This window comes from Coptis chinensis, chromosome 2 (assembly GCF_015680905.1).
Source record: "Coptis chinensis isolate HL-2020 chromosome 2, ASM1568090v1, whole genome shotgun sequence".
Classification (NCBI taxonomy): domain Eukaryota; kingdom Viridiplantae; phylum Streptophyta; class Magnoliopsida; order Ranunculales; family Ranunculaceae; genus Coptis; species Coptis chinensis.
The window spans coordinates 60,024,840-60,048,137 of NC_141457.1; the positions used below are offsets into that span (position 1 = coordinate 60,024,840).

The 23,298-nt window shown below is 37.6% G+C and overlaps 1 protein-coding gene and 1 long non-coding RNA gene across 2 annotated transcripts; one reads left to right on the plus strand and one right to left on the minus strand.

The window, feature by feature from the left end:
* Nucleotides 1-8,640: 8,640 nt before the first annotated feature.
* LOC147516901 (protein FAR1-RELATED SEQUENCE 5-like) lies at nucleotides 8,641-9,309 on the minus strand. Its single transcript, XM_086593415.1, has one exon. The coding sequence runs from the start codon at nucleotides 9,307-9,309 to the stop codon at nucleotides 8,641-8,643; it is 669 nt and encodes a 222-aa protein (XP_086449541.1).
* A 6,875-nt stretch (nucleotides 9,310-16,184) lies between these two features.
* Nucleotides 16,185-22,967, plus strand: LOC147516902 (uncharacterized). The gene is made up of 2 exons (XR_015213762.1): nucleotides 16,185-16,349; nucleotides 22,340-22,967. It is a non-coding gene; the product is annotated as an uncharacterized LOC147516902 (long non-coding RNA).
* Nucleotides 22,968-23,298: the final 331 nt, after the last annotated feature.

Sequence of the window (23,298 nt, forward strand, 5' to 3'; positions counted from 1 at the left end):
GGCCCAAAACATGGCTCCAAGCCCATGCACGATTTTTGGATCTGAATGTATAAAAACAAAAGCTTAGCTCTTTGTTAATGGTAGTTAGGTTAGGTAGATAGTTAGACCTAGATTAGTTAGCCTCCATTAATTAGTTTTAGAACTTAGTTTAATTAGTTTCAATTCATTGTATTAGATTAAACCTTTGAATCTTGTTCTTCATTTGATTAGATCAATAAAGTAGTATTTTTTATCAATTTCGATTTTTGTCATTTCCATTTCTAGATCTAATTTCAATTCTTGTTCTTATTTCATTTTAGTCATTAATTTAGATTTCATTATTGTTTTAATTAAGTAAATTTCGAATCTTGATAGTATGTTTAGTTATAATAATATGGGAAATGATGTTTTGATGACTCAAGGCTAAAACCTCCATTAGAGGGGTTGATGAAGCCTTGATGAAGACTTAGTTGTTTAGTATAGAATTGGTTGTAGAATCTATTCCACTCTAGAAGGTCGTGTTTCGCCATGAGAATGGGTGGACGACCTCACATGCTAGTTAGTATCCGGTAGAAATGCCATGAACACTAGGGATTAGACTCGAAATTCTTGCCGTGAAAACGTAAGAATCGAGATACGACAATCTATACTAGGTTATTAAGTTGGATTCGAGGTGGATTCAATTCCCCTCTAATCCTTTATCTAGATTCAAACAATCATTATTTCCGTAGCCGTTAGATTAACTTTAGTTTATATTTTATCTTGTTACTTATTATATCTCGTTAGTTAAATTAACGCGTCTTGTTAGCATAACACTTCGTAAAAGCTCTCATTGACTTAAAGACTGATTTCTTAGACTTAGAAAACAATCCATGCTAGGGAACTAGGAGTGGAACGAACTTCTTACTCCACTTAGTGCAATTATCGTGATCGAGTAGAAGCTTTGATAATTGAGACTCGTAAAAGTCCAGTTTTAGTTTACTTACGTTTTGAATTCATCGTTCATTTCGTAGGTAAACTATTCATTTTACAGTTATCAATATTGGAACAGTCTTTCGAAGATTTGTTCCAAAGCACTACTTATGGTGCTTGGTTTCGCGAGGAAATCACATACGTTGGCTGGGAACCGCTCATGGTAAGACCTGATGCACTGTATTCTCCAACACTAGCATCTTATTTTTACGATAACTGCATTTTCTTTGAGAGACCAGATGGAGAACACGGAGAACAAGTGTTCTCCATCAACATTGATAATGAACCAATGGAAATTACCAGGTTCTTGCTAGCATTTGTTCTTGGACTTGCTATGCCCGCTGAAATACAAGACCCATGGTGCTATTGGGTAGATAATATGTATGTCTACATTTACGATTTTTTGCATGAGTCGTATGGCGTGGGCATTTTCCGTATCGAGGACCAAGGAGAATATAACGTCACCTTTGGTAGCCTGTCCATGAACATAGGAACTGTTATGTTTTGGATCATGCTAAACATTTTAGGGGAATGGCGTTTTTCTTACGTGAATGATGCCACTTGCGCAACCGCCTTCCTTTGCTTTAGCCACGGGGCGTATGTGTCATGACCTTCCCAACCTTGATGTCTAGTTTAGCTCGATCCCATAGCATGAGGCATAAGTACCTTCTTATGCCCGTTCTAATTCCCGTGATTATGCTATGTTTCTTTCCTATTTTTGTACACGCTTCACGGATTGGATTACGGCCGACACTATACGACCCACCAATAGTATTATTTGATCTTTCCGTGCAATGACTTGGCAAGGGTGGAGGATACAACCTCATCAGTTGCACCCTACACCCGTCGCACTAAGTGGCTTTAATAGGTTAGCAATAATAGATGATAAATGGCGAGAAGCCCGGCAAATTATCATAGCATGGCAGGACGCGAAGGAACCTCACTTCTTTATAGAAGAAGAGGATGAGGAAGATGATGAGTAAAGTGGGAGATAAGGTAAGTTTTAATTCTAGTTAGTGTCTGCTTATGTCCCAAGCAATTTCATTCTTGTTAACCCCATAATGGGTAGAACTTCATTATAGAGTTACGTCGCTTTTTATTTCCTATATTAGTACATTCTAACCTTGTTTTGCGGATGTTCCCGAATTTCACGCTTTGAATGGTATTTTTCCTACCCTTTTATTTAAATACTTTGAGGACAAAGCATGCTTCTTGTTTGGGGGCATAGAAACACGGTAATTAAGGCATCCTCAGTATGGATATAGATAGGTATAATATGCACTTGTTTTTAGTTAAAATTTCAAAAAAATTCAAAAATATAAATAAATAAGTTCATGCTATACACTTAGGAATAGTGGTATTGTTTTCCTTCTCTATGCTCCTAATAATCTAGAAGTCTCAATGTAGCTTTTGCATTCAGAATAATTTTTAGAAACTTAGGTTAATATGTAGGTAATAATCTGTGCATCTATCTATAAATATATTACATGAGTATCTATGATTGTTAGCAGAAGTTTCAAATCTAAGCTAGAGTATTTATTCTACAAATCCTGTGAGAATACCCTAAAAGCCTTATATGAAGCCGAAACATTTGAGAAATGACACAAGGGGAGAAGTAAAATCCGGATAGAGAAATCACACGTCCACTTGCTTGATCACTATGTCATATCCTAAGCGAGAATTTAGGCCATCTTTGGATCGATATAGCCGAAAACTCAAACCTATGAATTATTTTCCGCTAGTCGCCCCTCTGAGCCTTTTTTTAGCCTTTCATAAACCACAAATCCTTTACCCTGTTACAAAAAATAAAAAATAAATAATAAATAATAAAAAAATAATAAAAAAATAAAAATCAACCTACCTACCTAATTTAGATAAGTCTGAGAATAGAATGAGGAAGAAAGAAGAAGAGAAAAACCTGTGTAAACAAAAGTTAGTTAATTGCTTCAGAAAATAAAGAAAAGAAGTTTACATCCAAAGAAAAAAAAAAATATAAATAAATAAAAACTCCAAAAATAGAATAAAAGGGAGTCAAAAGCCAAAGAAAAGAAAAAGAAAAATATGGCTAAGGATGGAAACAAAGTGTAGAAGCAAAAGTAAATAACAAGGTTTTCTCTAGTTACATAATAGGAAGACTCTATTATCTCAGACTTGTCCTTTTTGAATATCTATTTCCTTCCTTCTTAAACCATCTCCTAATCCCTGCAACACCTAATAAAACCCTCTAGCTCAATTAGGAATAGGCTAGTGTGATAGTAAAGTGGCAGATGTGTTTGATCGACCCGGCTTCCTTGTTGTCATTGAGAGATTATAAGGTAAAGTGTGCCCATCGCATTAATCGGAGTAACGAAACTTGAGTAGAAAAAAATCGAGTGTTGTATCTTGACTATTATTGTGAGAACCTACTTAAGGACGTTATTCCGAAGTTTAAAACTAACCCGCTAGACATTTCATAGTATTACTCATTGTATATATGTTTATTGTAGATGATTGATTATTATGCATATATTAGCTTAGGGTTCGACTTGATTACTCTATATGCATTGCTAGTGAGAGGTATAGTTAATTTAGAGCATGAATAAGGAAACAATAGTTTTATTTCTTAGTCGTTGTAGTATAGATGAAGTTTGTGAGTACCTTCATCGAAAACTCTCACGAGGCTATAACTCGTCCACTAGGGAATTCCTAATGGTTTAAGGCCTTGTTGATATGGTCAATGCAATCGCGACTCAAATAAAGCGAGTAGATAGAACTCCATTTTTTATCACTTATTCTAATTTCTCATCTTTACTTGAGGACAAGCAAAATGCTGTTTGGGGGTGGTTTGATAAGAGCCCAAAATTGTAGTTTTAACCCCTTAACCATCATACTTTTAGACCAATTATGTGAGTAATAATTAAGAGTTAGTAATGATTACGTGTTTTTATGCATTTCAGGCTTCAAAGTTCATTATGTGCAGAAATGTGCCACTTTAGCGAGATAAAAGAGCAAAGGTCGGTTGCTAAGGAGTTCTGTGATTAAAGGCTAAGATTCAAGAAGACAAAGCCTTTCTAAAGCCTGGTCAAAAGCTGAAAAGTCGACGCGGGCAGAAATAGCACACAAAGTCAGCAGAATTTCCAAAGGCCGTATCTTTGGACTCAGACCTCAGAATTGGACCTACCTTATGTCAAAACGACCGGCTCGGAAGGAGCTTTCCAATGGTCTAAGCCTTGACCCAATCAGAGGAGCAAAAGTGGACGAAAAGTCTGTTGAAGTCAACTGCAGCTGAAGAGGCCTTTTTGAACTGAAAGAATTAGGTTTTGGGCCTGATTCTCTGGCCCAAAACATGGCTCCAAGCCCATGCACGATTTTTGGATCTGAAAGTATAAAAACAAGAGCTTGACTCTTTGTTAATGGTAGCTACTTAGACCTAAAACAATAGATAATTATAGATCTAGTTTTTATTTAATTAAATTAAGTTTAGTTTATATTCAATTCTTGTTTTAGATTAAACTCTTAGAATCATTGTTCTTAATTAGTTTGATAAATAAAATAGCTATTTGTCAATTTTGATTCTTGTCATTTACAATTGTTAGATCCAATTTCATTTATTACTTGTTATTCAATTCTTAGTTATTAATTAGAATTTAAGTATTGTTTAATTTAGATTAGTAAAATTCAATTCTTTATATTATGTTTAGTTTTAATTTAATCGGAAATGGTTGCGTAATGATTCTCGGCTAACCTCCATTAGAGGGGGCTGAGAAGCCTTGATGAAGGCTTGATTCCGATTATCGTAGAGTCGTCGTAATTTCCTTTCCACTCTAGAAACGATTAGTTCACCATGAGAATGGGTGTAATTGTTCACATGCTAGTTATGAATTGGTAGAAATGTCATGTGTAATTAGAGATTAGGAGTAACCAGATTGTTCTGCGAAGCAGTTCAATTCGGATAACGACGATTCGTCGTTAGTTGGATTAAGTCGAGTTAAGGTGGAATCAATCCCCCTCTAACTCATTATCATAGAATCAATGTAGCATTCCCATAGTGTTTAAATAATCGACTAGTTGCATCTTGTGGGTAGTTGCATCGTAGTCTAGTTGCCATTTCGTAAATCTCTCATTAGACTTTAGAGTTAAGTTTACTTATACGTAGAGAACACAGCATGCGGAAAGACTAGGAGTGGAACGAATTTCCTACTCCACTATATCTTATAGGATTGAGAGTAGAAACTTTGATAAATATAGGCACATAAGATAGTTTTAGTTTACTTACGTTTTGAGTTCATCGTTCATTTCGTAGGTAAACTATCAATTTTATGTTTTATCACCAAGCCCACGTCCCGTAGTACTTATTGGCATCGACTGACATCGACTACGGCAGGATCCTTTTGCCGAAAATCAACCACATACATATAGCACACTCATGAACTTTAACAAAGCTAAACATGAACATAAAATCATATTCAAATTTAAACTCAAATTCACGTACAAAATCAAATCATATTCATATACATTAAACCATATTCCAACTCAAAGTCAGTGATTGAGACTAAATTCAAATCAAATTATCAAATCTTCAAAACCTATTAGAACTATATACTTTTCTCCCTCGAGTTCTACAATTCTTTTATTCAATCTTGTGTGTGTAAGAGGCAAGATGGTCAATTGTTGGGAATGGTGTATAAGAGATTCAAGGCTGGAAGTGCTCTCGAGGCATATATAGTGCATTGGTGCAGAGATTGCAGCGTAAAAATGTATAAAATGGGTATTAAACACGAATTTACTATCTATGGTACCTACAAGAGTTTTGGGGCTCAAAGATTATCTGAACTACCCTGTCAGAACGTTTGGCTCCTTGAAAAGCGATCTGAGGAGGTCGTTAAGGGCCGTTTCGTCTGTGAGGATGGTACATATTATGTAGCATCTATTTTTTGGGATGATACATACTATATAGCATGCTGTTGAGCACAAAGTTTTGATCTGCCAAAGTATGGATGGTACATACTATATACCATCCATTATTATAAATGACCCCTGAAGATCGTTTGGCTCTATAGTCCAGCGATCTGAGTAAGTCATTAGGGCCAGTTTCGTATGTATTGCCAAAGTATGGATGGTACATATACCATCCTATTGAGCAACTAAGAATGTCGCAATGAATAAAATTCCAAAATCTATTACAAAAATCATGTCAGAATCTATTACAAAAATGTCAGAAGATTTCGCAACGAGTGCTTAAAATAACTTGCAGACTTCTATATTGTTCAAAGCCAAATATTTGTTTTCCCTTACATCATATATTTATCATTCGGAAAAAGACATGTCCATCATCACTACAAAACTTTTGGAGTCTATATCCGTCTTGAGGCTCGCACCCAACATTGTCATCTGGGACATCATCATCATCAGGGACATTATCAACTGATAGGCCTGTAAGTTCAATATTTATATTGCGTTATTTATCTTCTAAAGTCATAATCATTAGCAAGTAACACTGAAAATGAGCAAAAATGGAAACATTCGCATACCTTGAAAATTAGGTTTGGGCACATGTGGACACCTACGCTTTGTATGCTCTGTAGATTGACAGTTGCTACACTTGTTCTTTCGGTCTCTCCCATTTTGCTCAACAGCTTCCACTACAACTACATAACAAGCAACTCAAAATAAAACTTCATCTTTTCATAAAGGAAATTTCATAATCCAAAAGTGAGATCTACATATATACGTGTTATTTTTCTTAAAACGTCTTAAGCGCATTTACTTACATAAGTAAATTTATTTAGAAAAAATACTCGTATAGGAACTTACATCCAACATCTCCGTTCAACTCTTCATCTACAACTCGAGCATTGCGCTCAACATTCTCCCTATTTACACCTACAACAGAGCGCACCACAAAAAGAAATGCGGCCAAATAAAAATCACAAGCAACTGCCCCATCAAAAATAATCAAACAAAGTGTTAACAAACGACTGAGAAAATGGATCATAACAATATTAAACAAGGCTGTCACCAGCTTATATAAACTTACCCCTACCTTTTGGACACAAGCGTGGGCATTTGGGCTTCGTGTGCCCTACTATACCACAATTGCCACACTTATTTCTTTTCATCTCGTTCTGGCCTTTTAGTCTACTAGGATTTTTGGGTCGACCCTTGCATTTTACATATGGTGGATCATTAACTGATTGATGATGTGTGCTTTTAGGAGGAGTAAAAGGAAACTCAAAGGGAATTGGTGGGTTGCGTTCAAAAGTTGGAGTCTCATCCATTCTATAAGTTTGATCATGAGTAGAAGGTATGTCAGAGTGAACCTGGGGCCTGCCATCCGAAGTAGATCGAGTCTCATAACTTATTTGGAAAGAAGCTAACACTACTTTAAAGGCTTCACTGTCTCCCTGAGTTTTGGAAGCCCGCAAACATATATCTTTGCAGTTGCTTGTAAGTTCACCATAACGAACGGCTGTGGTAGACCGATTAGAATCATTTGGATCGGGTACTATAACAGCTGATTTAGCCACCCGGGTCCATCTCCTAGAAAAGCATCTTTGTGGAATTTGTCGAACGTCTTCATGTTTGTAAACTGAAATTATATGTCTACAAGGAAATCCAGATGACTCAAATAGTCCACATGAGCAATTAGCTTCCCTTTCTAAGACGTTGTATTTCACAATTGACTTTTTATGTCTGTTTAAATGACGACTTACAGTGTATGCACGAACATATCACTCGCATCTTCTCTACCCTCTATAGTGTACATCGCTTCTTGCTTTAACTCCATCATGAAAACATCAAAACAAGCTCGAGTGTAGATAGATTCAGCCTGTTTTGCATATTCATCTAAGTGGGTATCGATAACAGGCATGCTCGTTATAGTCTTCACCTTTTCCTCATGCTCTCTCTGGCGGATATTCCAAACTGCAATTTTCAATTTCCCAAAAACATCAAGCAACCGCATGCCATGCCTCACATGATGCCGTATAATAGAATTTATACTCTCGCACCGCTGGTTGCTTTTACAACCATCAAAGAAATAACCATGGAGATAAGCTTCTGACCACTTTTCCCTTTTTTCGTATATCATTCCCACCCAATTGTGCTTATCAACCTTGTAATTTTCCACGAACTTTTCCCATCGTTTATCAAATTCATTGCGGGAGCACTTCATATGCATCATCGAGTTGAAGGCTTTTAAAAATCCTTGCTTGGGGACATTCTTGAGGCAATTATTCATGATGTGCCAACAACACAAACGGTGCTTTGAATTTGGGAGAGTCAATATCAATGCCTCACTAATCGCTGGGTCACCATCAGTAATCACAGATTTTGGGTGCTCTCCGTACATTGCATCAATAAATGATTGTAATACCTATTTATAAGACTCCACCGTCTCACTTGTCATCAATGCAAAATCAAAAATTACTGTCTGTCGATGGTTGTTGATCCAAGCAAACACTACAATTGGAATCTTGTATTGATTGCTCCTGTATGTTGAATCAAACAACAACAAATCACCAAAGCAACTATAATCTATACGTGAGGTGGAATCTGCCCAAAACAGCCGAACTAGTTGCCCGCTCTCATTTAATTGGTAATTATGGTGAAAGAAAGGATCTGTCTTTGTCTTGCTATCCATGTAACCTAGCAGAGTGTTGGCATCGCCATCAATACAACAAATTCTCCTATCATACCCCAATTTATTATTCAAGTCTTCTTCAAAAAGCCAACATTTGAATATTCTCTAGCTCTATGTACAAAGATATCCATTAGTTTGCAATGACGAATGCCCACATCATTCAGAGTCCTAACATATTCCAAATCATGTTGAGGCACTTTTCTATGTGATCGACCGAACATCGACCTTGGATACGGCACAAGTGAATGTGTGTGATCCCCAACAAAATCTTTCACAATCCACAACTTTGCTTGGAAATCATAACCAACCTCAAAATGAGCTTCACATTTAAATCGAGTGATTGCCTTGGGTGCCCTTTTGCGTTTCCTCGGTATGAGACGCTTTGGATCTCGTTCACCTACAACTGAGCACAAAAATCTCCGCTTAACACGAACACCATTTTTATGAACTCTCAGAGTATCCTTACGAACACTAAAGCCCACTACTTTGGCATAATCATTATAAAGTTTGTACGCCTCCTCCAAAGTTTTGAACTGCAAAGAATAAAAAGTTGTTTTGTCTTCTTCATAAAGCCTATCAGCCTCTGGCCTACTCACGGATGTATCCCTGGTGTCTATAACTTCATCATTTTCACTATCCACCATAGAAACATTTGATTCATCCTCTTCCTCAGACCTAAAACTGCCAGAACATGTATTTCTAAGCCATTCTTCGTCGTCCTTGGAGATATGATTCATGTTAGGATCACTACATAAAAAAAATGGAGACTTTTAGCACAAATTTACACAATTCTACACCCTCTAAATGATAATACTTGTAAGACATTAGAGAGGGGGCGCGGCCATTTACCCCCAACAAAATGGGTTGGCACCCACTTGGTAAAAGGGCAGTGCCATAATGGTTATTCCATCAATTTCCTTTCTTAATATGGGTTTACAGCCCCGTCTAGGCATATTTCCTTTTTTGTTGTCCAACAAGGATGACAAATGTTATCTATCATTCATTATTGCCTCTAGAATGTGTCTGAAGTCTGCACTATTTATTACAATGATATATTACATGTACCATTTCTTCTTAGAAGGCAAATAGATAGAATGCACCCCTCTTTTTTTGGGAGAATGTTGTCTAACAAGGTTGATACTTGTTATCTATCGTTCATCTATTTTTGGGAGAATGTTTCTGAACTATCCACTAGAATGATATATTATATGTACCATTCGTTCTCATAAAGCATATACATAGAATGTCATTCATGGGATGGGAATGAATCTCCAAAATTAAGAAATAAACCCTAAGAACTCAACACATTATAACACAAATTGCAAATTGAATTGCAAACACATTTCAAAAATCTTTCTTTCAGTTGAGGAACCAGTTTACTAACCTTATTGTTACTGTAAAGGTTGATAGTGTGTAAGAATGTAAGATAAACTTTTGACCGGTAACCGCAAATTGAAATTGATTCAATTAACAAGTAAATGCGATCGACGATGGTTGTATTAAATGAAGTTAGGGGAGGAGGAAGACTAATAATTTTGTTAGTTGAAATGGTTCGTGTAATATCCAAACCAAAATCTAATCTAATTTAAAATCAAAGATGTAAATTACATTTTTGCCCTTTTAATTAATTATCATTAAACTTACCTAGCCGGTTACCAAAAATATGACTAAAAAAAACTTGGACAAGGAGCCTACATACCAGTGCAGCAAGCGTACCCTAGATTTTGGTTATAAAATAATCCAAAATAAAGGGTCTTCTAGGTTTTGGTACTAATAAATAATTGGTATTTGGGGTTTGGTCTGCACTAATTGCCTTATTAGGCTTTGGTCCTCCTGACTAACAATCAAGTTGACACGTGCTTCACACACGTAAGGATATGATGGGTATTTATAAAATACTAACAGCCAACATTGCACGCTCTAAGAGTAATGACCCTATTACCTGAACTTATGGGGAGAATCGAATTGGCAGGGATAACTACTACCCTACATGTCCGATCTCAAAGGGGAGATTTACCTCAGAGAAGCAATTTCAGGGAAGACCGCCATCCGAGATATGTCTGACATGACTAGGAAGGAAGGCATCCCAGACAAGAGCAACAAAATATGGAGAAGCGGTATAATTATACCGACCACCCTGCCAAGGGTAACTACCGGCCTAGACAGGCTGGTTACAGGGATAGACAAAGACAATCACTGGTCAAAGCTAATTGTGCGTACTGCCAAAGATCTCTAACTCCAATAAGAGACAATGGAAGGTATCCTTCTCCACATGGGCACGACCGAGGGCATCTAGCTGTTTAAGCAAATATTTTAACTCTGACGGAACATCAATTGAAATAGTTGATTGCAAAAGAACTTAACGATAGAGTCAAGGGATGTCAGAATTTAAAATTTGATGGTCAAGGAAGGGTACTTGATAAGTTATGAAAAAACATCATCCCAGACAGGTTTGACCTAATAGGGAAGACCGACATCCCAGACAGGTCCGACGTGACAGGGGAAGGCCGACCTCGTTGATTTGAGAAAAATCGCCATCCCAGACAGGTCCGACCTAATAAAAAAAAATAGCATCACAGAAAAAACTATAAAGAAGACCATCAACCTAGACCGAATAGACCTGACAGGGAAGGCTGACCTCGCATATTTGAGGAAAATCGCCATCCTAGACAGGTCCGACTAGACAGGGAAAGAAGGCGTCATGGAAGAAAGTATAAGGAAGACTGTCATCCCAGACCGGACCGACCTGATAAGGAAGGCCGACCTCGCAGATTTGAGAAAATTTGCCATCCCAGACAGGTCTGACTAGACAGGGAAAAAAGGCATCACAGAATAAAATATAAGGAAGTCCAATATCCCAAACAAAACCGACTTGATAGGGAAGGCCGACCTCGTTGACCTGAGGAAAATCGCCATCCTAGACAGGTCTGATCCGATAGGGAAGGAAGGTGTCACATAAGCAACTAGAGGGAAGACCACGATCCCAGATAAGCTACCGGCTTAGATAGGCTGGTTACACACAAAGAAAAAGACAATCTCCAGTCGGACCCGAAAATGTGTACCGCCTAAAATCTCCAACTCTTGTAAGAGATAATGGTAGGTGTCATCCTCCACATAGGCTCGACCAGGGGCGTCTGTTTGTTTAAATCTTCTGGATGAAATAGATTTCACCTCGTTTAAAACAAAGTCCCTTTGATGTAACTTCCACAAATAATGGTCACGGGTATGAAGAGCTTTGTCGTTTCTCAAGGGGAATTGGGTAAAGGAGTTACCTGTAATTTTGTAGGATTATAGTACAATGCCGAAGTATTTAATTGCGTTATCACCTTTCAACCTTGAATATGGTGCTGAATCAGTTCCATCCACATAGTTGATTTCTAGTACATCTCGATGGTTGCTGTTGAAACAGACTCAAACAACATTTTTTACCGTACCATTACAAAGTTCTTTTACATTTTTACATGTTATCCATCAATAAAGACATTCAATTTCCATTCTCATATGTTTGGTTGTCATTTATTATATTACTCTATTCTTCTGTACTCCTCATTTCAACAATATTGTCATTCATTAGCATTAATTCCAAAGAGGTCATCCATATTATGCCTTCTTCGGTCCAAGTATGTCGCATTCATGCCTACTTGAAGGAAATCCAAGTCAATAAGATGGTTATTCTTGCTCGGTACGGTTATTGGAATACTCTCAAATTTTAATATCCGTGTGAATTCCACTACTAAGGCAACGGCGTTGTGTTTGGTCCAAGTGCAAGAATGACAACCTTGCACCTGTGGAAAATTCTAGACCCTTGCCTAACGTTCGGTACAAATATTTTGACACCTGAATAGCTAGGTTCATTGAGGACGGTCATGGCCCCTTTGCCTTTCAATCACACTTTCTCCAATGGATTTTATATTGGGGGCGTCTGCTTTCCCCTCGTTATATTGCTATCGTATTTTTCTATCCATACTACGTATCGAAATGCAGCAAAGAACACAAGATCAAAAGCAAGATGATATATTATTATCAAATTATTGCCGACAATGCATGTTCATTCAAGGTTGGTAGTATTTTTACTACATTTATTTCAAAATCAACTATTTATTAAGTTCCCTCTAGAAAAAACACACCTTTCAGAGCAACTTTAACAATCTCCATATACATTAGATATAATTTATTATAAGTCTTCTTTCTCTCTTCATTCTCTTCCAGAACATCTGCCTTTTGCATAACTGCTTGCATCTTGTCCATCTCCTTATTTCCTATCTCTAGGGAAGCTTGTGTTAACAATTTCTTGTTTTCCACATTCTCTTTCTTAGCAGCACTTAATTCTTTTTCTAACCCCAACACTTTTGCAGTCATCTTTTCGTTTTCTTCTTCCTGCATTTTCACCTGGGCTTTCAAATCTTCTAATTCTTCGGTCCTTACAATGGCGTTCTGCTCCTGTTCTTCCATTTCATTTAATTCTTCCATTATTCTCACTACCTGAAACATTAACATAACCTTAAAACGCATGTTATAGTTAAATAAATAAACAAATAAACAAATAATTTACCTCGTTCCTTTTCTCTCGTTGCATGCTAGTTGTCACTGGGATTAAATTGTTGGATTCACCTTGCGTTTTGTGATTTTCCTTCAGTGCTAAAATGCCAAATCCAACCTGTGCAGTATCGTCTTTCTTCTCTACATTTTTATCCACAGTTTTCTCCTTCTCTTTTACGTTTTCTTCTCTCCCATAACCATCTTCTAAAAATTTATAAGTTTCACCATCGTCCTTCAATAGTAACTCATAATCTTTTCTTCTTAACGTTCTCCTCTTTTTTGAAGTATTCACTCCTTCCTCTGTATCATTATTACTATCTTCATCTTCTATGATTATTCGTTTATTCCTAAAAATATTGTTTTGATCTTTGATCTTATTTTGTCTAATTAATTGTCCACTCATCACTTCAACAGTATTATCCAAGGGAAATTTCAAACCATATGATAATTGGTGCCATGTTGCTACTACTTCATCTTCTTTGGTCTTTTGTAAAACACTTTTCACACTGTCCACATTGAATTCTTATAATGCAAAACGTTTTATCTCCGTTATTGGAGTCTTCCTTGGTTGACCTCATATGTATAGAGTACCCTTTGTCTTGGTTCATCTTCGTTGAAGTTGAATTCTCGCCATTATCGTCTTAAATTCTTGCTTTTAATTTGTTATTAAATCAGATTGCTTAATCTCGATTTCCTCTTCTTTTCTTTTTTTTTTTCTTTCCTTCACTATGTTTTATCCATGTGTGTCGTACCTTGTTATTTATAATGATTAACTCTTTTGTTTGAGTTGGATTAGAACTGTAACTCTATTTCCCTCTTGCAATGGGACTCTATTTCACTTGCAAGATTGTTTAGTTTTCATACAAATCCTACAGCCTGACAAAAAAACATACAAAAAAACAAATCGCAAGTAAATCGGAGATTGTATTTTGTCTCTTCTTAAAAAAACAAACCGCATAAAGCAAGTCGGTCCTACCAGCCCTTTGCTACTTTTTATTCAAACTATCGCGATATGACTTTAGCTTACTTTAAACTATTCACTTGGGCTATCTTTTATTCATCTTAAAGTCTATATATGACCGCCTAAAGGCCGGCCAAGCTTTTCCGTATTCACATAGACTATGTTTATTACCACCTCAAAAACCAAGTCCCAAAACAAAATTCTATTACCCACGATTTTAACCGGCCAAATCCTATGTGTTTAAACCGGCCATATATTTTTACTTCGTTAAAACCGGCCAAATCTCATGTGTTTTTACAAATTTCAATTTGCCCGGTCCTATCTTGTTATTACTTTTACCACTCTATTATTTCCGCCACTAACTTTCTCCTATCAGCCAATAATTCTCGCCAATAACTTCCGTCAATAACTTCCGCCCTTCTACCAATAAATTTCGTCAATTATTTCCGTCTACTTCCGTCAATAATTTTCGTCAATTACTTCCGCCAATAACTTCCGCCCTTCCGCTAATAATTTTTGCCAATTATTTCCGCCTACTTTCGCCAATAGCTTCCGCCAAAAAAAATCACCAATTATTTCCATCAATAACTTCCGCCCTTCCGCTAAAAAAATTCACTAATTATTTCCGCCTATTTTGCTAATATCTTCCGCCTAAAAATTTTGCTAATTATTTCCGCTAAAAAATTTCGCCAATTATTTCCGCTAATTATTTCTGCCTATTTCGCCAATATCTTCCTCCAAAAAAATTCGCTAATTATTTTCACTAATAATTTCCGCTAATCATTTTTGCTAATTATTTTCGTCTTTTGTCACCAATAATTTTCGTCTCCTGTCATCGCCTGCTATTGCTTTTGACAATGAGATTACGCACGCCAATACTTGGTAACATTTATTCTATTTTATTTTTTTCTTTTAAATTGATGTTCTTCCATTCTTTTTTCTATATTAACTTCTTTGCCACATGGGCTTTGCCCATCCACCAAAGAGAGGGCGATGTATAAACCCCCACTTTGTGGCACATTAACCCACGAATTCAGCCCAGTTCAATTAAGCCCAAGGGCTTAATCCTAGCTACACCTAATAACTGGTCTATTTATGAATATGTCCAGGTTCATTATTCTAAAATATAATGATAAATGTTCAAAAGGATAAGAATTACACAGTCCTCGTAGGACTCAATCTCTTCATTCATATAAAACTTACTTATTCTCATAATGTGAACTACGTTGAAACTTGATCCCTATAGAGTAGATCTTGGGTACGTAGGCAGCCATTATCTTGGTTCAATTTCATCTCCCCCAACATCAATTTCCTCTATTTCTTAGTGCACTTTTTATCATTTGCTCTCGTTGTGTTGAAGCAGGTTACTGCCAAAACATTGTACAAACGATGAAACTTAATGGTGATTAGCAAGAAAATGAGAAAATTTAATAGTGATTAGTAAGAAAATGAGAAAATTTAATGGTGATTAGCAAGAAAATAAGGAAATTTAATGGTGATTAGCGAGAAAACGAGGAAACTAAATGGTGAGCAAGAAAACGATGAAACTTAATGGTTATCTGTACATAAATTTTAGTGGAAAATAAATTTCTTGGTTTCTCAGGTCTGCTAGTTACAGACGGCAGAGTGTCTGCCGTCCGTCCATTTAATTAAAACGGGAGACAGACGGCATAGAATCTGCCGTCCATACATAAATAACCAACAGATGGTAGAAACTATGTCGTCCGTATCCCGGAACTTATTATGGCAGCTACTAGCGAAGGTCTTAACTTTGGCTGAGTTTTTAACTCCTTCCAAATTTAAGACCTTTTTAGCAACCTCATTGGAATGACATTTTTGTGGATGGGGTGCTTTATTTGCCTAGCAGTCCATATAGCCCCCATTGGACTTGCTCTTAGGAGGGCCGAAACCTAAATGACCTTTTAGTTTTGGTGTTCATCTTGTTGTCCTCTATGGTTATTTAGTGTTTATCTACCGTTAAAACGGTGGATGTGCATCGAGATACTCATACGTCTCAAGGTTATTGGGCTTTTTTTCCACAGTGCGGGGACCGAATAGTCCCAATCATCATTTAGTTGACTGTTAAACCTTAAAATTTCAGAAGATCTATCAATCAATGGCAACTAACTTCTTATTACCCAAACTAATTTCAACTTTCCAGCTGCCCTCAAATTACCAAACACAAAAATTTCGATACTTTTCAAGAAAACTCTCAACACAATTCACAGAAACACCACATAACAGACAAAGAATATTACTTGCAAGTCTTTTACAGAGGTATGGTTTTCCACTAACTAATGTTAATGATTTTCTAGAAAATAATAAATTTCTGTTGAATTTTAGTTTACTAGATGTAGAAAAATCTCTGGGCCTTCTTTTATCATTCAAGTTAACTCAGAAATCACTAGTTTCTGTATTGACATCTTGTCCTGGAGTTTTAGAACTTGGGTTTTTGATTCAGAGTTGGGAGTTTCTAATGTGTCTACAATGTTAATACAAAGTGTACTTGAACATAGTAGGAAACTTCATATTGAGCCTAGTGATGTTTGTATGTGTTAACGCGGTTTAAAGGGTTTGGGTTTTAGTGATGAGACTGTTATTAAGATTTTAGAGGGATTTCCTAAAGTGATTACTATGAGGTTGAGGGATGTAGAGGGCAGGATTGAGTTTTTGAAGGGGTTACGGATTTCATAGATAGAGATTGATGGTATTTGTTATTCGTTTCCTTTTGTTTTAGGATTAGGCGTGGAAGAAAGGTTGAAGCCGTTGTTTAAAGAATTTGGCAGTTTGGGGTTTGGTGGGTGTGTGTACCCTACATCATATTCCGATCCAAAGTGTACTTGGACCATGGACCGAGTGTGGGACCAGCTGCGGACCAATCTGGTAGTTGTCAAAAATGCTTTGGATCATCCGATTCTCTAATCCGTCAAAGTTCACAACAGGTCCAGTGTCACGCCCCGAGACCCAACACACATTCCAAGGACGAGGAGTGAATCTCGAGGCCGACACCATCCCAATTTTAACGAAATTTCGGCAAAGTTTCCTTTGTTTAATCGACGTTTCGTATACTCAAAACCTATCATAAAACCTAGACATCGCATAATAAATCCATCCAACACCCATATATATACAATCTTAACTTTCTAAACAACAGTGGTGTATCTACCTACATTTCCACAAAATGCTTAAGAGCAACTATTTCCAATACATCGAGTAAATACATCCAAAACGAGCTAGCTCTCAATATATACAACAAAAGAATGAACTAGACTATCTCTATACAACCCAAAATATGAACTTGACTCTGTCCCTCGTCAAGCATGGGGGAACCCACCCAAATCCCCATAACCATCATCCTCGGTAGTAGGGAAAGTCTCCTCCGTAACGGGCTCGGCTGAAATGTTATTATAGGATGAGCAAAACAACTATGCCCAGTAGAAACGCACATAACAATAAATAGTCTACTTATAGAAAACATCTAAAACATGCAGGGTTTCTATAATAATATCCAAATATCGTGACTATATAATACATCACTAACTAGTAGAAATCATTTCGACATGCTTCATTAATATTCAAAATATAGTTTTTCACAATCATCATACAACTATTGTGGCACGTGATCCTATTAGAATGGTGAGGGTAACGACCGGTACTTCAACCCCGATCAGGCATACCTTGGTTCAAGATTTCTTTCCAAAGTGAACCATGCACCGTTGTTTTTCTGATTTTACCGGCAGGGAGCTGAAATGCCGTTATTGTGTTCATACACACAAAATCCCCAAAACTTTTAGGGCTCAGGTGGGCCCTGTGACCACGACCCCCATACGGGCTGTCACCTAACTTACGGTGGTCAACCGTTCGACGACCGCAGACTTTCAGATCCCGACACACACATCCGGAGTGGACTAAACTCTCACTCCTCGCGTAAACCTCATCGAGGTAACATGTAACCTCACACAAGCTAAGCACCATACAGCGTGACACGTACAAGCATGGTTATCTAGAAAAGTAGAAAGGGAATTCCCGGACTACATCCTGTGATGCATCCCTTTAAAGATGGCCCACCACCTCGAAAGGTGTACACCACAGTTGGAATCCTAGAGCGAACTATCGTTTCCGAAAATGCGACAACAGTTCCTTCTTTATAGGAATTCACAATTCCTTTTCTAAATTCCCTCAAATTGATAAGCATATATATATATATATATATATATATATATATATATATATATATATATATATATATATATATATATATATATATATATATATATACATATTACCGGTCATTTCCAAATACTATAGATACATATTTAGTTTTTTCTTTTAAAATCGTTGGTTCAGATGTGTGAGTTCCCTGGATTTCCAACAATCGAGTAATGCAACCTATGACTCCCAAACGGGCCAGTCATAGTAAATGACAACCGATGATTCCCAAACGGCGAATCATCATAAATAACAACAAATTATATCCATGGAACAATCCAGAACCTCAAACATATTTACAAACAACCGGGTAATCCTTACCCACAATACAAAATCCATCTCTCTGTCTCCTTACTGAGACAAGAGACGAGAGCCCTTCCCAAAACCAGTTTTTGCTCTTTTAACACAAGAAATTAATCCCCTGCTACCCAGATTTTGCAAACTCATTTTTCACACAAAAGCTATCCGTATATTAAGTTTATATCACGGGAAAATACAAATGCAAAACATGAATACCATATATACATGCATGGTTGATACGCAAACTATCTCTTAACAATTTAAACAAATCAAATCATGCATGAAAATAAGCATGCTATATATTGGTATGTAGGTTCCTACCTTAGCAAGCTCCGTTCTCCTTAAGCCCACTTAACCGAATCAAGCCCGCTTAACCGAATCCACTCGTAATTCCTCCTATAACATCATATACATATACATTGGTTATTAGAATTTATCCACTAACAATAAATTCTTATTTAACGCAAGCCGAGAAGAAATCTCGATGTTACGAATTTGGTTTCAGGAAATTTTTCATCTAACTACAGTTAACAGAGCTGCATGCCATCTCTAGCACTGTACCTCACGTCAACACCAATTGTATCACTTCCAAATTTCCAACTACAACAACAACAATTCCACACCCTTCAATTCACATTAATTCTATTAATAAAATCGGTAGGTGTTCTTTATCCCTCGATCATTACTCAATCAAATCTTAAACAATTAGAAACTGACATGAATTGCCCGAAATTGGAGTGAATAACCAAAAATTCTTACCAAGTCAGCAAAAATTGCTCCTTTAGCTTTCTTCTCCACCAATTCGCTACGCCATATCCCTCCAATGAGCTACTGCCGACATGAAAACCACCCCATTTCAATTATTTTTCCTCAATACAACCCACTCCATCGAAATCAAGTTTAAACTATCGATTTGAGAAGAATTTAACTTACCCGTCATTTCGCGATTTCACTTCTGCGGATGGAAATTCGAACTCCCACACTAGAGTTTAGTGTTACTAAGGATGGGGAGGTGCGAATTGAGGGTTTTAATCACTGAATTTTGGGTGAATTTGGGGTTTCTCTCCCTAGGTTTTGAAATTGGCTTAATTGGGGAAAATTTTGGGCGCGATTTGGTTCTCGTCGATTTTTTTGTTTGTCGCGATTTCTAATTTCTTTGCTAAATGACCGCCTTACCCCTTACCTTGTAATTTAGCCTCCAACAAGGTTTTGAATCCCCGCTCTCGTCTAACGCTTCAAGTTTGCGACGCGATACGAAATTACGACGCTTGTTGTCGAATGACTTGTCCAGTTTTTAAAGTTTCCGGTTTACACGGTACGCGGACTCTTTTATTGGCTATGCAAGTATTTAATTATGCGGACACGAATTTACCCAGTATCGAATTATTTTATCACGTATTATTTATCTTCTTTTTTATTTTTGAATATTTTAAGTAGTCAGTTCTATGTAACCTTAGAATTTTTCGAGAGGTTTTCCTGAACTAACTTGGTTTTCTCGGTCGGTGTTAAATAAATTTACGTTACGTCAGGCTAACCGTCTATCCGACTTGCCAAGTACGTAATCGCCCCTAAGGTTCAAGTGTCTTTTACTAATTTACCCTTAATAATAATTCAGGACTTTACATCCAGGCCCATCCGGGTTGCCCAACTTCATAGACCCAATCCGTCTGGATCACTCTGATCCAGTAACCCGATCCGCGGAGGTGAGAAATCCTAGTGCAATCCGATAAGATCTTTCACAATGATATAATGAAATCTTGGGGAATGATCCTATTTTAGAAGTAGAATCATGCTAGGATTCATCAAGGAAGGCAATCTCCGAGAATCATTTTCTTGCCTGCCAAGGCAGAAGATTGCTATATATACGGAGGCTTCCAGAACTATGTTTTGAGAGACTTGATTACGAATTCCTCAATGGATACGTAGGAAACCAGAACGTTGGTGCTGTCTCTCTTCCTCAAAAGAAAAACCTAATCTCCATCTCCTTCGAGCTTTCGGGAGTGCCGGGCTAACTTTTTGCCCCAACATTCTTTGGCGCCGTCTGTGGGAATCGAACCCACAACCACATGGTCTTCCATCAGAGCTTGATATCCTCGACCTTATTTTTCGTACGTCCTTATTACCATGGCTGAACAAACTGCGATGAATAAGTCTCTCAACCCAAACAATACCGACCTTACTGCGATGAATAATGCAGACGCTGCCAATTGGCATGTAGCGACTCGACAGAACATGGAGACTGTTCCAAGCACCACTACAGAAGTGGGGCAGTCGAGCCGTCGTAGATCTTTTTCTCAGGATGGAGGAAACGGACCGTCTGAAGCAGTTCCACTTACTTTGGAGCCGCTAGGGACTCGGGGACCTAATCCCCATGTCCCTCGCCGCAACGCTGTGCGGAGCACAAGAGCTGCCATAATACACATCAGGGATGGTCCCGCTGAAACCACCCGTAATACTACAGCGCGACGTCCTGGAAGGGGCAGGGGAGGCCGACATGCTAACCCACGAGCCTCCATCCAGAACTTGCAATACTAATCGGATCCTGCTCTCATCTCTCTTTTAACAAGAATAGTTGTGGAAAACGAAAGTTTGAGAAATCAACTAGGCAAACGGCCCAGAGACCCTGAGGAGCACCAATCGGTCAAGTCACCTTTGTCTGAACGTAGGCAAAGGCAATGGGCCGAACCGGAACAGCGCGAAGATCCTAACAATTGCCAAAACCCTATTCACAATAATGGTCAAGTTAGAGATCCAAACCAAAGCCGAACTATCCACCTTATTGTGCATGTCCCCACTCACTCATAATCAAATAATGTTTGGGATCGTTTGGGCACAAATCCTCGGACAAACCAGTCTGGAAACACCGGTGAAAACTAGTCACAAAGATCTGGAATGTTGGAAACTACATTGAGTTCCAGTTATGAAACGCTAGCATCCGTGGAAGTGTCTGGATCAAGATATGAATCCCAGCGCACCAATCGGAATGAGAGTCAACCACCTTAACAGAGTGGCAGGGAGAAGGCAGGATAGAATTGAACGTCGGCAATGACTGAATCCCAATCGAATCTTGGCCCGCAATGAACGGATCTGGAGAGAAGAGAATCGAGATGAAGATAGCTATGAGAATATGAATGAACAAAGGGTTAAGGAATTGATTAACCAAGCCGTGACTAAGCAAACAATCTGAGATGATCCCCTATTGAAAAGGGTTGTGCGAGGTCCGGAATTTTCACCCTTTGTAAATGACATCAAGAACTGGGTTCATCCTGAGGTATTCAAACAAGCTCCTCTTCCGACTTATGATGATGTGGATGGATGTCCAGATGAGCACGTCATGAGCTACCAAGCAGCCATGACCTTATGGGAATTTCATGAGGCATTAATGTGTCGTATTTTTCCAGCCACATTGAAAGGATATGCATTGTCATGGTTCAACAAGTTGACGCCACGTTCAATTGATTCATTTACCAAGCTCAGTGATATGTTCGTTGAACGTTTTCAATACAATATGAAAACGAAGAAGAGGCCCAACACACTGTTCAATCTCCCTATGACAAAAGGTGAAACAATTAAGAGTTTGGTATGACAATTCAGGAAGCTTCACGCCGAGGTTCAGGGTGTGAGTGATGCTTTCGCAATACAGGCATTGATAAGAGCCCAAAACTGTAGTTTTAACCCTGTAACAGTCATACTATTAGACCAATTATGTGAGTAATAATTAAGAGTTAACACTGATTACGTGTTTTTATGCATTTCAGGTTTCAAAGTCCATTATGTGCAGAAATGTGCCACTTAGCGAAATAAAGGAGCAAAGGTCGGTTACTAAGGAGTTCCATGATTAAAGACCAAGATTCAAGAAGACAAAGCCTTTCTAAAGCCCGGTCAAAAGCTGAAAAGTCGACGCGGGCAGAAACAGCACACAAAGTCAGCAGAACTTCCGAAGGCCATATCTTTGTACTCAGACCTCGGAATGGGGCCTACCTTATGTCAAAACGACCGGCTCGGAAAAAGCTTTTCAATGGTCTAAGCCTTGATCCAATCAGAGGAGCAGAAGTGGACGAAAAGTCTGTTGAAGCCAATTGCAGCTGAAGAGGCCTTTTTGGACTGAAAGAATTGGGTTTTGGGCCTGATTCTCTGGCCCAAAATATGGCTCCAAGCCCATGCACGATTTTTGGATCTGAAAGTATAAAAACCAAAGCTTAGCTCTTTGTTAATGGTAGATTTTTTAGTAGAGAATGGTAGATAGAAAGTAGCCATTAGAATAGCTTCTAGATCTAGATTTAATTCTTTATGTTAAGTTTAGTTCAAATCCAATTCTTGTTTTAGATTAAACTTTAGAATCATTACTCTTAATTAGTTTGATTAATAAAATAGCTAGTTTGTTAATTTCGATTCTTGTCATTTACATTTGTGTTAGATCTGATTTCATTTATTACTTGTTATTCAATTCTTAGTTATTAATTAGATTTTAATTATTGTTTAATTTAGATTAGTAAATTTCAATTCTTTATATCATGTTTAGTTTAAATTTAATCGGAAATGATTGCGTAATGATTCTCGGCTAAACCTCCATTAGAGGGGGTTGAGAAGCCTTGATGAAAGCTTGATTCCGATTATCGTAGAGTCGTCGTAATTTCCTTTCCACTCTAGAAACGATTAGTTCACCATGAGAATGGGTTTAATCGTTCACATGCTAGTTATGAATTGGTAGGAATGC

What these genes read in the sequence shown, in the direction of transcription:
- LOC147516901 (XM_086593415.1), bottom strand. Translation starts at nt 9,309, where the DNA reads ATGAATCATATCTCCAAGGACGACGAAGAATGGCTTAGAAATACATGT.